We start from the raw sequence: 13,246 nt of genomic DNA on the forward strand, positions 1-13,246 counted from the left end.
CTGCTGACAATGTTGAAGCCTCTGAAGGTTATGAGAGTGCAGGTGTTTTAGTAGCTTCTAATACCAAAACACAAACAGAATGGATTATGGATTCTGGATGCTCATATCACAACAGCCTAAGAAAGGACTATTTTGAAACCTTAGAACTGAAACCAGCAGGAGCTGTACTGCTAGGAGACAACTACCCCTGCAAGGTACAAGGCATTGTAACTGTGAGATTGAAGATGCTTGATAGTAGAGCGTATCTACTGAAAAATGTAAGGTACATTCCAGAACTCAAAAGAAATCTTATTTCCATAAACATGTTTGATGATCTAGGATATTCAACTAGAATTTTAAATGGTGTTCTTAAGATTTCAAATGGATCTTTAGTCATTGCCAAGGGTAACAAGAATAAAAGTAATGGCTTGTTTATTCTTGAAGGTTCCACTATTGTTGGACATGCATCGGTAGCTAGTAATACTTTGATTGATAAAACAAAACTTTAGCATTTGAGATTAGGTCATGTTAGTGAAAGAGGATTACATGAACTTGAGAAACAAAATCTATTAGGTGATGATAAACTAGATAAACTTGAATTTTGTGACCATTGTGTGCTTCGTAAATCACATAGAATAAGCTTTGGCATGGGTATTCATGTTTCATCTAGGCCTTTTGAGTATGTGCATTCAGATTTATGGGGACCATCTAGAGTGAAAACTCATGGTGGAAGCTCATACTTTCTCACCATCATAGATGATTTCTCAAGAAGAGTATGGCTGTATGTTTTGAAAAATAAGTCAGAAGCTTTTCAAAAATTCAGAGAATGGCATACTCTTGTTGGAAATCAACTTGGTACAAAATTAAAAGTTTTAAGGACTGACAATGGCCTGGAGTTTGTTTCAGAGCAGTTCAATGAGTTTTGCAAGAAAATAGGCATCAAAAGGCATAAAACAGTCCCTCACACTCCACAACAGAATGGTTTGGCAGAAAGAATGAATAGGACCATTTTGGAAAGAGTGAGGTGCATGCTGCTAAGTGCAAGACTGTCAAAGACCTTTTGGGGAGAAGCTGCAAACACAACAGCATATTTGATTAATACTTCATCAGCCTTAGATTTCAAGACACCAATGGAAGCTTGGAGTGGTGAACCACCTGATTATTCAAAATTAAAGGTGTTTGGATCGCTGGCCTTTGCTCATGTTAAACAAGGAAAGCTGGATGCAAGGGCTGCAAAGTGTGTTTTCATTGGCTATCCTGAAGGAGTTAAAGGGAACAAGCTGTGGAAATTGAAACCGGGTGAGACAAGATGCATCATCAGCAGAGATGTAACCTTTGATGAGAGCAGAATGTCAATACTAAGTAAGGAGCAAAAGGATAACAACTCAAGTAATGAGAATACTAAGTTTGAGGTAGAGCATTATGAGATTTTAGATCATGGCAGTGGAGATGCCATTGATCACACTGATCAAGGAGAAGCTGAAGATAATGAAGAACTGGTCACTCAGCATGACTTGTCCAATTATCAATTGACTAGAGATAGAGAAAAAAGGGTGATAAAGCCTCCAAAGAGGTATGGTCATGCTGATATTATTTGCTATGCCTTGAGTGTTGCTGAGGAGATTCAAAATTCAGAACCAAAGACCTGGAGGGAAGCAATTGAAAGTGAAGACAGCCAGCTGTGGCTTCAGGCAATGAGTGAAGAAATGAAATCTTTGAGAAAGAACAAGACCTGGATACTTGGGGATCAACCCAAGAAGCAGAAGGCTATTGGATGTAAGTGGATTTTCAAGAAGAAAGAAGGTATTTCAGGAGTAGAAAGGCCTAGATTCAAGGCAAGATTGGTAGCAAAAGGCTTTACACAGGTTGAAGGAATTGATTACAATGAGATTTTTTCACTAGTTGTGAAGCATTTCTCAATAAGAATCATACTTGATCTGGTAAATCAATATGATTTGGAACTTGAACAACTGGATGTTAAAATAGCTTTTCTCCATGGAAATCTGAAGGAAACCATTTACATGAACTAGCCTGAAGGTTTTGAAGAAGGGGAAAACAAGGTGTGTTTGCTGAAAAAATCTTTGTATAGACTGAAGCAAAGTCCTCCTATGTGGTACCTGAAATTTGATGAGTTCTTGATCAGATATGGCTTCATTAGAAACAGATATGACAGTTGTGTATATATCCTGAAAAAGGGGAAAGTGTGTGTTCTTTACCTTCTCTTGTATGTGGATGACATCCTCATAGCAAGTGCCAACAAGGAGGAGATTAGGCAACTCAAAGAAAGCTTGAATACAGAATTTGAGATGAAAGATCTAGGGTCAGCTAGAAGGATACTCGAGATTGATATTCATAGGGATAGAGCAAAGGGTGAACTATTCCTATCTCAAAGCAATTACCTCAGGAAAGTGGTGGAAAGGTTTAGGATGCATCAAAGAAAACCTGTTACGACACCACTTGGTCATCATACAAAGCTATCTGTCATTCAAGCACCAGAAACAGCTGAAGAAAGGTCTAAAATGGATCAAACACCCTATGCTAGCAGTGTTGGAAGCATAATGTATGGAATGGTTTGCAGCAGACCTGACTTGGCTCATGTTGTAAGTATTATAAGCAGATTCATGGGAGATCCTGGCAGCGCACATTGGGAAGTTGTGAAGTGGACACTAAGGTATCTAAATGGATCTTGGAAAGTTGGTTTAAGGTACAAGAAGACAACACACGAAGTAGCAGTCACAGGCTATGTAGATGCAGATTTTGCAGGAAATGTAGACACAAGGAAGTCCTTAACAGGATATGTGTTTACTTTGTTTGGTACAACAATCAGTTGGAAAGCAAATCAACAATCAGTTGTTGCTCTTTCAACAACTGAAGCAAAATACATGGCCCTAGCTGAAGGAGTGAAGGAAGCAATCTGGCTTAAAGGTATGGTAAATGAACTTGGAATAGCACAAGCTTGTGTCACAATGAATTGTGACAGTCAAAGTGCCATTCACTTAGCAAATCACCAAATGTACCATGAGAGGACAAAGCAGATAGATGTGAAACTACACTTCATCAAAGATGTGATTGAATCTAAGAAGGTGAAGGTGGAGAAGGTTTCAACAGAAGAAAACCTGGCTGATATGTTCGCAAAGTCTCTATCTAGTGTCAAATTCAAGCACTGCTTGGACTTGATAAATTTTGAAGATGCCTAAAGCAGATTGGTAGAAGTGCAGCCCTAAATCACAAGGTAGACACTTGCTGATTTGGAGTCAAGGTGGAGATTTGTGGTGTGTGACTCAAAATCACAATTGGCACAAGTGAGAAAGCTTTAAAGTGGTGCTGTCGTAACTGTTTTCAGTTATTATAACTGAATTGGTTTTGGCACCAATGTATAGCCTTTATTCTTAGGACTAGCTTTTAGAGTGTATTTATATATTCTTGATCATGTAATGCAGTGTGTGGTGGTTTTTGGAGAGTGGCTGAAAAACAGAGAAGCTAAAAAAATTGCAGAAAAATAGAGAGTTCAATAGAGAAAGGGAGCTAGGAGATTAAGAGAGGTTTTGAAAGAGAGAAACCAAGAAAGATCAAAGCTAGCTGCTACTTGTATTGAACTTGTAATTTCATGATCAATGTGTTGATGAGAAATTGCATTTTCTCGTGGATGTAGACACATTGCCGAACCACGTAAATCTTTGCTTCTTGCTCTGTTGTGTATTGCTTGTTGTGTTTTTCTTGTTTTTTGATCTTGTGCAGGTTTAAAGAATAGCAGAATTTATACGAAAAGAACCAACATATTTCAATTGTCTTTATAGGTGTTTAATAGAGTGGAAAGAAATAACATAAAATAAAATAAAAAAATTGAGATCAAAATTTAAAATTAAATTAAAAGTATAAAAATATAAATCTTACCTCATTTTACTTTTCATTCTCTCTTTTTTTTTATTGCTTTCTTTCAACTCAAATGTAAGGATCCTATATAATTGAGTCGTGCAACATGGCAACACCAATTTGCGCCATAGTATGAAATATTAATTGGTTTATCTATTCTTTAATATAAAAATATAAAAATACTTAGTAAAAAAAATTAGCCTTGGTAGTAGTTTATTCCAAAACAATATTTGGAACTATATAGCATTGATTGCTAACGCTTACTTTTTATCCAAAATATGAGGTTCAGGGGGAGACACGATGCTAACAAACACTCCCAATGTGAAACACGATGCAGTGTTCCAATCCTACAATTATTGATTTGTTGTTGGAAACAGATCTATAAATGGAGCTGACCGCGTTCATAACTATCACTTGGTCCTGAATGCTTTGATATGACACCAATAAGGAAAAACTGGCATAAAAGTTTACACATGTACGGTTGTACAAATTCCACTGGCATTATTGTCCAACCACACCATTGTCACCGGATCTATATGACACAAGGAAATCTCTTAATTACGGCCTTTTTGTGTCCTAAGCATGTTAATTTGGAACATTATATTAAGTTTCATTCTTCATGATCCAACTAAACTTATTCAGGGCTAACGTGATTGTAAAACGTAATAAAAGATTTTCTTTTTAAAAAAACAAAAAATTTGGTCGATACATCCTTGCACATAGTATAGAAAATATGATTGATAAAGTAACAAAAGAATATAAAAGATAGTAGAGAAGGGGAAAGAGGGCAAGAAACTTAGGTTATGCTTGGATTAGTAATAATGTAATGGATCAAAATATAATGAAATGGGATAAAAATGTCATTCTAATATTTAAATATTTTGTGATAAAAACCAACAAAGATTTCACTCTATTGTTTGAAAAAATAATAAGTTACAATTTTTTTATTTTCACGTTATTCTTATTTTAAATATATTATCCTTGAGAGGGCTAATGATCAAGTTATACTGCATGCAGCTCAGGCAACCGAAATTCAATCATCTTTTTCTTGAATCATAATGTAGTATTCAAAAGGAAAAAGAAGAGGATGAAGAAACCTACCTATAGGGCAAGCAATACAAGCAAGACCTTTAGGTTCCAAAAAGGGTTTTAAAACTTTTTTTATATTAATATATCTCAAAAAAATTATATTAAAATTATATTTAAAAATAAATTTTAATTAAAACATTATAAATAAATATTATTCTTTTTATTAGTACCATAATTAACAATTAATAAACAACAATTCTTCACTAATATCATAACTATTCAACATGATATTTTTAATAATTTATTTTATAAAAAATATTATTTTTAAATTTATTTTAAGTCTTTGAACCATTCCTATTTAACTGTAAGTGTGACTCTACTGAACCGTCATTATTTATCTGTCGGTGGACGCTCTTAAATTTTGTTTTACACACATCTGGATTGACGGTAAAAAGTGAAATGCGGATGGAATGAAAGAGAAAGTTATTTCACTATTTAGTTTGCAATATTTTAACTTACACTAATCATATAATTTTACTTTCTATTTGTACCGTGCAGTAAAAAAAAGAGAAGCCATACACTGTAATTGGTATCATAATTCTTTCAAAAATCAAAACTTAAACTCCTCCGAAAAAACCCCCACTTTTGCAAAAATATACTACTTTTACATTTGGGCAGCATGCATGGTCTTCAGCATTTCTTCAGTGACCTCGTTTCAGTTTCTTCAGACATTGAAACCATAGTTTATCTTTTACACGCAAAATCGGGCTTCTTTTGACAATCCATCCATTTCACTGTCTTTGTCTTTACTTAACATCTCACAAAAAGTAATAATTTTTTAAACACCGTCGAATTTGTATGATGTAAATAATTATAAATAATATATAAAACAATAATTACATATTAATGACTTTAGTTCTTTTTATTTTATTTTTAAAAATAAAATTTATACATATAAAAATGTAATAATAATCAACTAATTAATGTAAGAAGTCACATATTTTCATTAATGAAACACTGCTTTATTTCACAATAAAGTAATTAATACGTTTACGTAATGATTGTTCAAATTTCAAAATGTAAAAACACAACAGTGCCTCACGGATATTTCAGAGAGAGTGTCTTATTGAATTCAAAAACAGGAGTTGGCTTTAGTTACCCTTACAAGATAGAAAACAGATGCAATTATTGAACCACGACTTAAAGAGTAGGACTTTATTCAACAAACTGATGATAAACCTAAAATAAGACACAGTAATGATCCTCTTCAACATCATATTGGTTTCCTGATTCCATTCTTAAGAAACTGTACAAATGCAGCTACGTAGTGATCCTGGTGCAGCTTCAAGTTTCCTACAATTGCAGCAGCTTCTCTTGTATTATTTCTGATCTTCTTTCCTTCCTCCAATACCATGGCTTGTCTAAGGGATGCGGCAATGTCATTTCTAGTGAATGATCCATCTTCATTTCTTTTCACTTCAATGGCTAATCTCTTTTCCACCAAAAACCTTGCATTAAGAGGTTGCTCTATATTAAAGGGTAATAAAACAAGTGTATTCCCAAACTGAAGGTTTTCAATGACAGAACCCCAGCCAGAGTGAAACAAAGATCCTCCAATAGATGAATGTGCCAATATTTCTAGTTGTGGTATCCATCCCTTACAAACTCTTCCTCGGTTAGATGTCCTTTCAATAAAACCAACAGGTAAAGAATACCCATCATTGCTTTCCCAACTTGGTTTTCTCAGTGCCCATAAAAACGGCAATTGAGATTCCTCAAGTCCATAAGCTATCTCAAAAACTTGATCCTTGCTCAGCTTTAACTCACTGCCAAACCCCACAAACACAACTGATTTTGATGCTTGTTTATCAAGCCACTCAAATATGTTATCACTACACCCATCAACAACTCCTCTCTCTACAGGCAATAAACCAATTGGAATCATAGGCTTCTCAAATAGTTTCTGATACGCATTCAGATATTCTCCTTCAATCTCGTAGCAGCTACGAAATATCACAGCTTTAGAGGCATCATGTATCTTTATAACCCTTTCAAAATCACTTACCCCGGAAGAATTTACCTTGTCGAAACCAGCACAGAAATGTATTGCCTCGTGTATTCGAAAAGCCACTGAAGATGGAAATGTCACCCATTCTGGTGGAGCTGTTAGACTTTCTGGAGATAAGTGACCTGCCCTTGTACCTGGTGGTACTATGAATGTTGTTCCAGTAGCAGATAAAATAGAAAATAAGATTAACTTTACCTGAAACTCTTGGGCAATGTCTACAACCCAGTGAGGATTGAAATCACAGATTATCCAATCTGGTAACTGATTGGCCACAAATTGCTTCACAGCATCTTGGAGCTTATCTAATGCTGCCTTTAAGTACTCATGTTTTTCAAATGGAATGTCCACGGTGGCCTCAGCACCTTCTGGCAAGATATCATTGTCCAATGATGGTAAAGGAAGTTCCACAAAATGAACCAAATGAGATAAAGTCGAAGGAATTTTGGGAAGCCTTTGAATGTTTTTGGGAGTGGATATGAAGGAGACATGAACACCAGCTTTGGCTAAGGCTATGGAAAGTTTGAAAAATGGTATCAAGTGGCCAAAGGCAGACCATGGAATCATCGTTACACGAATCGGATTCTCAGCCATATTTCCTAGATGTGCTTGCTGCATATGCTCTCTACCAAACATGAGAAAATATCAATACTTATAATTCATTATGTACACCCATCATTTATTTATAGGCATTCATTGAGCTTCCTATTTTCACTTGTTAAGATGTACAGTTCTGTAACTATATATACATATACAGTACCAAATAATTAATCTTGGCATCAAGCAAGGACCAATTCAATTGTCTTTATAGGTATTTAATAGAGTGGAAAGAAATAAAATAAAATAAAAAATTGAGATCAAAATTTAAAATTAAATTAAAAGTATAAAAATATAAATCTTACCTCATTTTACTTTTCATTCTCTCTTTTTTTTTTATTGCTTTCTTTCAACTCAAATGTAAGGATCCTATATAATTGAGTCGTGCAACATGGCAACACCAATTTGCGCCATAGTATGAAATATTAATTGGTTTATCTATTCTTTAATATAAAAATACTTTGTAAAAAAATTAGCCTTGGGCAGTAGTTTATTCCAAAACAATATTAGGTACTATATAGCATTGATTGCTATCGGTTACTTTTTATCCATGGTGAAACACGTTGCAGTGTTCCAATCCTACATTTGGCCAGCATGCATGGTCTTCAGCATTTCTTCAGTGACCTCGTTTCAGTTTTTAGAGAAGCCATGGTATTGGAGGAAGGGAAGAAGGTCAGAAATAATACACGAAAAGCTGCTGTAATTGTAGGAAACTAGAACCTGCACCAGGATCATTACATAGCTCCATTTGTTCAGTTTCTTAAGAATGGAAGTTAGAAAGTGCAAAACAGATGTGAAGTTGATGACTGTCACTTAGTTTTTATGTACTGTTTCTTGGTTTTTGGGTTTAAATAAAGTCCTATTCTTCTTTAGGCATGTGCAGAGAGTGCTTAGGGTTTTTCGTATCAATAAGTCACCACGTTGTATGCTATAAGGCCAACACTTGTTTTTTAATTCAATAAGGCACTCTGAAAAATTCGTGCGCTAGGTGTTGTACTGTTCTGTTTTAACAATTTGAAAAATGATTTATTAAAATGTACAGTATTATGGAATTGGCTAGTCGAAAGGGAGCTAGCTTTTCTTCTATTATTATTTTCATTTTACACATATGAATCTTAAGTTATCACTTAATTCCTAAATGCTTTGGAGTTGACTGAGTGGAGACAGGGAATAATTTTGGAGAAGGAAAGTTTGTCATTAGAGAGCCTCGTGCACTGGCCCGCAATTATAGTAACTTAGTTTTATTATTATTATTATTAACATAAAAAAACAGGAACTTCATAAAGGGATAATTCCACAATTCACTCATAATGAATTTTTTTTTGTATTCTTTTAGTAAATCAAAACTAAAACCAACTACACATGTCAAACTAGTACTGGAAAACTGTTTACTAGTACTGGAAAACTGTTTTCTGTGTGAACGAATGACAAATTAATAACCTTGCGGGCATTGTATTAGTAAAAGCTAAAGCTCACGATGTTTGCAATCACTTCCAAAATTGCCATCACGCAGAGCACATCATTTAGAAGACGTGTCTTGCCATGTGCTGCCAAGAGCAACCCCATGATTCTTAATGATTTGAACTGCCTGTAGGAGAATATCTTGTTCTGCGGAGTATAATTCATCTTTGCGCTGTAAATAGCAGAAAAACAAGATAAACATGAGATATAAAAAGTCGTACATGCAAATATGGCAAAAATTAAGGTGTATCACAGTATTAAAGGATTGTCTAACACAGGGATTCAGATGGGCGAGGTACCATATGTTTGAGGTTGTATCCAAGAGTCAATTCTGCATATGAACTTTCTATACGGGATAAGAAACAGTAGGGAACATCTTTCCCTAAGAAAACCTTTGCATTTGATCTGAGCATGCTTTTCACATCATCTGATATCGGGGGAATCTTACTTAAATCCTCAGTTTGCAGTGGAATTTTGGTAATAATGGCAAGATATTCAGCACGGGACTTGTTCACAATAACCTACAAAGTTAGCATGAAAGAGGGCTCTCACATCAATGTCTGAGACAGAAAACAGATTATATTCACAACATCAAAATCTTAAGCAAAAAACATATTTATGGAAATAAGGCAATAGCTTTTCTATCAGTCATGTGTGTGCACAGACATGTATGTGAGGTGCAACCTTCAAAATTTACATATCCTATGGAGAAGTTTCCTAGTACATAAATTCAACCCCAAAAGACAAAGGGATTATAAAAATAAAAAACATAGGTGCAATCAAGTAATTTAATCAGATATCTTAGCCTCCGTTTAAAAACTGATGAAAAGAGAACTTTCCAACGAGTTGCATATCTTTGCATGATGTGGTAGTTCAAAGATAAAGATCATTGATTAGTAATGTTCAAGTGTTCAGAACAGACTTGGCTTCCTTTGAAGTCACTGCATAGATGCATTTAGAGAAAGAAACAATAAAATAGGCTCCACTAATTTTAAATCACAGGACCCACCTGACTAGAAAAAAATGAGTTTGGCACAATGACTGGGAACTTCTCCGAACTCAGCAATGATGTGGAAGTAAGACCCATTTCCACCACTTGACCCTCTATTGAGCCAGCCTGCAATTTTTACAATTTCTCAGACACGTTTAAGAAACATGAGATGTAACCAGGGGAAGACCTACATTGATGCATGGAACCCTTCAAGATTTCCAAATTTGTGAAATGCTTCTTTGAATTTCACCAAAAATTTCATGATAAATATATTACACCCTCCAAATACATTTTTTTTTTCTCAAAAACCCTCGGTTTTATTTTTATTTTAGGCCTTCAATTGTTCCAACCCTAATTCTAGCCCTCGATGGACAAACTACATCTGTATACGTGCTACATATTGGGCCATTTGAAAAAGGCACAAGTAATGAATGACTATAATATTGTTATGACCTAATAATGTGCAAGTAGTAAAAAAACAATCATTTCTCACCTAAAAAAATAACTGTAAAGAGGGCATCAAATTGCCTAACAGATAGCCAGAGCACAAAACCCATAGTTCAGAAAATAAATTTTCCCATAAAAAGGACCAATCATTAATGTGCACCTACAAAATTAACATACTTTTATTGTATCTCCAATTGAAAAGGGCTTTGAAAACTGCATAGATAAACCACTGAACACATTGCCAAGAATGTCCTTGGCAGCAAAAGCAGTAGCCACACCTGCATAAGAAAGACAGACACATGAAATCTAGAGTCCCTTATTTTGTTTGTAGAAAAAAGAAAGAAAGGAAGAGTGGAACTTGTTAATGAATGGAAAAGCAACATAATAAAACGTTTATAAATGAATAAAGAAACTAATATAGAGATCTTGACATGTTTTAGCATAAGACTCTTAAGCATGATCAACAGGTAGGGATTAGGATTAGCTGATATTTCCACTAAATGGAACACAAGAAAATATTATTTGTGCATGTCTGTATTCTATTCCTTTCTTTTTCTTACTATTGATCTTATACATTGCTTTTACAACTCTAGAACTAGGATGCAAGTGTCCAACTCCTCTAAAATGAGCAGGTGTACTTTAAAAGATAAAGTTCACTAACAACTATAGATTGAAAAAAAAATGGTTAAGAATTGTGATAACGTGAAGAACATGCATAACAAACATTGACATTAGTTAGAATCTCAACTGTTGATTTGCTAATTAACAGTTATTACTATACTTTATCCTCTAAAGTGCACTCCTCTGCCTTTAGAGGAGCCAAATCCTTAGAACTAGCAGTCTCTTTAGAGATCAAGGCATTTTTACTTCCTAGTTATAAAATTTATTTTTTAAAACCAACTTATGCAGTGGTTCCTCTCACTTTGGAATCATTTTGCAAATCCAAAGCACCATTAACACAATCCCAAACAATCCCTTCAGTTGGCATACATATACCAATAAAATCTGCAAAAACAGTATGAACCACGGGATTAAAAACCAATTTAACTTATTTTGTCAAATTTGATCCCTGTAGTGCTGATGGTGTCAACTTTCAACCAAATTGATATACCTATAAGGAAATTTGCTTTCCTTAAACCTAAATCTCAATAAGAGTTTTCCTGCCTCCAACTACATTAAAGAAAACCAATGATATAGGAAAAGGAGAGATGCTAAAAAATTTAAGCATCTAAAATTAAACTAAATTCAATACTTACCTCCTATACCACCAACGGTCACAACAGATTGCACGGCCACACCACAAGCCTCAGCCAAAGCCATTATACCAATCACAAATAGACCAATAGATGAGATTTTGTCTAGAGCAAGCACTTTCTCCTTATCAAGCCCAAGTAAACTTTGACTGGACAACGTCCGTGCAAAAATATTTGTTTTCCATCTATGCAAAAACCATACAAATGAAACTATCACTGCACCCCTCCAAAGAGGTGCAAGATATTGTGAGGTTATAGTTGTTGGAGCCACCATAACACCACTGGAAATCAAAGTCAGCTGTCATATAACTGCACATATAGCAAACAAAATGACAAATTTTAAAAAAACAACTAAGTGTATACAACCCACTAACATTTGTGAGAATGCAATGAAGGTAACTAAATATCGCACTGGATCCTCCATAGCACCCCAAAAGCTTTTCTCATAAGGAACTGGCTCCACAGACACGCTTGCTGGCAATAGAGAAACAGGACCTTGCGTTGCATATTTGTGAAATTTCCTCAAAATCCTAGGCAGCAAGAACCAAGCTAATATGGTAGCAGTTAAAGTACCAGCAACTGGAATAACCACCTTATCAAGATATGGGTGTGAATCAAGCAACTGTTGAGCAAATGGAGTGAGATCATCAGAAGTTTCTTTGACCTTACCCCCTGCATATGATGCTGCCTCTGCCACACTCTTCCAGGCATCTTTAATCCTCTCAGCCCAATCACCCCCAACAACAGAATCACCAGTGGTATTAATATCAGTTGCACCAGAACCAGCAGAAACTTCTGTACCACCATCTCTACTTCCTTTGTCACCTACTGACGACGAATACATTCGATGATTCAACACGTGGCTCATGGAAGCAAAAGGAAGGGCACTACGAAAACAATAACCAGAGAATGTTGGTTTTACCGATACACTGGCTCTAGTGCCAAAGTGATGACTACTTCCAAGGGATTCAGAGGCCAAATTACTAAACCGATTCTTAGCAAACTGTAGCTCTCTTTTGTAATAAGGATGACTCAGTGAATCACTTGGCAACCTTGCAAGATTCATACACATACTATGGTGATAGTGACAGTGTTGAACTAATTCCATATTAAAAGAACCCTGAATTGTGCTTCCTAACCTTCTTACAGAGGAAGACCTAACAGCTGCCATTGTTGGGCACACTCACTAACAACTCAGGATTTGAAAAAGAAAACAGCTACGACATTGTTTGATACGATTTCAATGCAAGTCTGGTAACTCGTCAATCTGCGAATTTCCAGAACAATAATCACAACATGCTTATGAGATTAAATTAAAATTCAGTATGAACAATTCAGAATAATCGATAAACCCTAAGCATCGTGTTTTGTGAGCAGAAAAGAGTGTGGCGGAGAGGGTAATAAGGTCTTACTCACTTTCCTTTCGTGTTGAATCGATTTTCGTGAGTGTTGTAAGGAACCAAATGGAAATGGAAATAGCGACATAGTGTTTTGGGATTAATAGAATTTTCTTTTTCTTGCCTTGGAAAGTAAGACAAGAGCCCAATAAAT

The 13,246-nt window shown here is 35.2% G+C and overlaps 2 protein-coding genes across 4 annotated transcripts; both read right to left on the reverse strand.

Moving 5' to 3' along the window:
• Positions 1–5,966: 5,966 nt before the first annotated feature.
• LOC100775704 (putative UDP-rhamnose:rhamnosyltransferase 1) lies at positions 5,967–7,591 on the reverse strand. Its single transcript, NM_001370873.2, has one exon. The coding sequence runs from the start codon at positions 7,580–7,582 to the stop codon at positions 6,155–6,157; it is 1,428 nt and encodes a 475-aa protein (NP_001357802.1). The 5' UTR covers positions 7,583–7,591; the 3' UTR covers positions 5,967–6,154.
• Positions 7,592–8,843: 1,252 nt separating this feature from the next.
• On the reverse strand, positions 8,844–13,246 carry LOC100789047 (mechanosensitive ion channel protein 1, mitochondrial). 3 transcript variants are annotated; one of them, XM_003528792.4, is made up of 7 exons: positions 13,112–13,246; positions 12,070–12,962; positions 11,699–11,976; positions 10,620–10,720; positions 10,014–10,121; positions 9,304–9,525; positions 8,844–9,176 (listed from the first exon to the last, which is right to left on the reverse strand). In XM_003528792.4, the coding sequence occupies exons 2-7, from the start codon at positions 12,864–12,866 to the stop codon at positions 9,063–9,065; spliced, it is 1,620 nt and encodes a 539-aa protein (XP_003528840.1). In that variant the 5' UTR covers positions 12,867–12,962; positions 13,112–13,246; the 3' UTR covers positions 8,844–9,062. The 3 variants fall into 3 exon arrangements, with proteins under 3 accessions (XP_003528840.1, XP_006583277.1, XP_006583278.1); XM_006583214.3 differs by having other exon boundaries at positions 13,108–13,207; XM_006583215.2 differs by having other exon boundaries at positions 12,070–13,161.

This window comes from Glycine max, chromosome 7 (genome assembly GCF_000004515.6).
Source record: "Glycine max cultivar Williams 82 chromosome 7, Glycine_max_v4.0, whole genome shotgun sequence".
NCBI classification, from domain to species: domain Eukaryota; kingdom Viridiplantae; phylum Streptophyta; class Magnoliopsida; order Fabales; family Fabaceae; genus Glycine; species Glycine max.

What these genes read in the sequence shown, in the direction of transcription:
- LOC100775704 (NM_001370873.2), bottom strand. Translation starts at nt 7,582, where the DNA reads ATGTTTGGTAGAGAGCATATGCAGCAAGCACATCTAGGAAATATGGCT.
- LOC100789047 (XM_003528792.4), bottom strand. Translation starts at nt 12,866, where the DNA reads ATGGCAGCTGTTAGGTCTTCCTCTGTAAGAAGGTTAGGAAGCACAATT. An exon ending in GACCGTTGGTGGTATAGGAG is followed by an intron (nt 10,721 to 11,698) that starts GTAAGTATTGAA and finishes TTTCTTATGCAG; the next exon opens with GTGTGGCTACTGCTTTTGCT. An exon ending in GATACAACCTCAAACATATG is followed by an intron (nt 9,177 to 9,303) that starts GTACCTCGCCCA and finishes TGCTATTTACAG; the next exon opens with CGCAAAGATGAATTATACTC.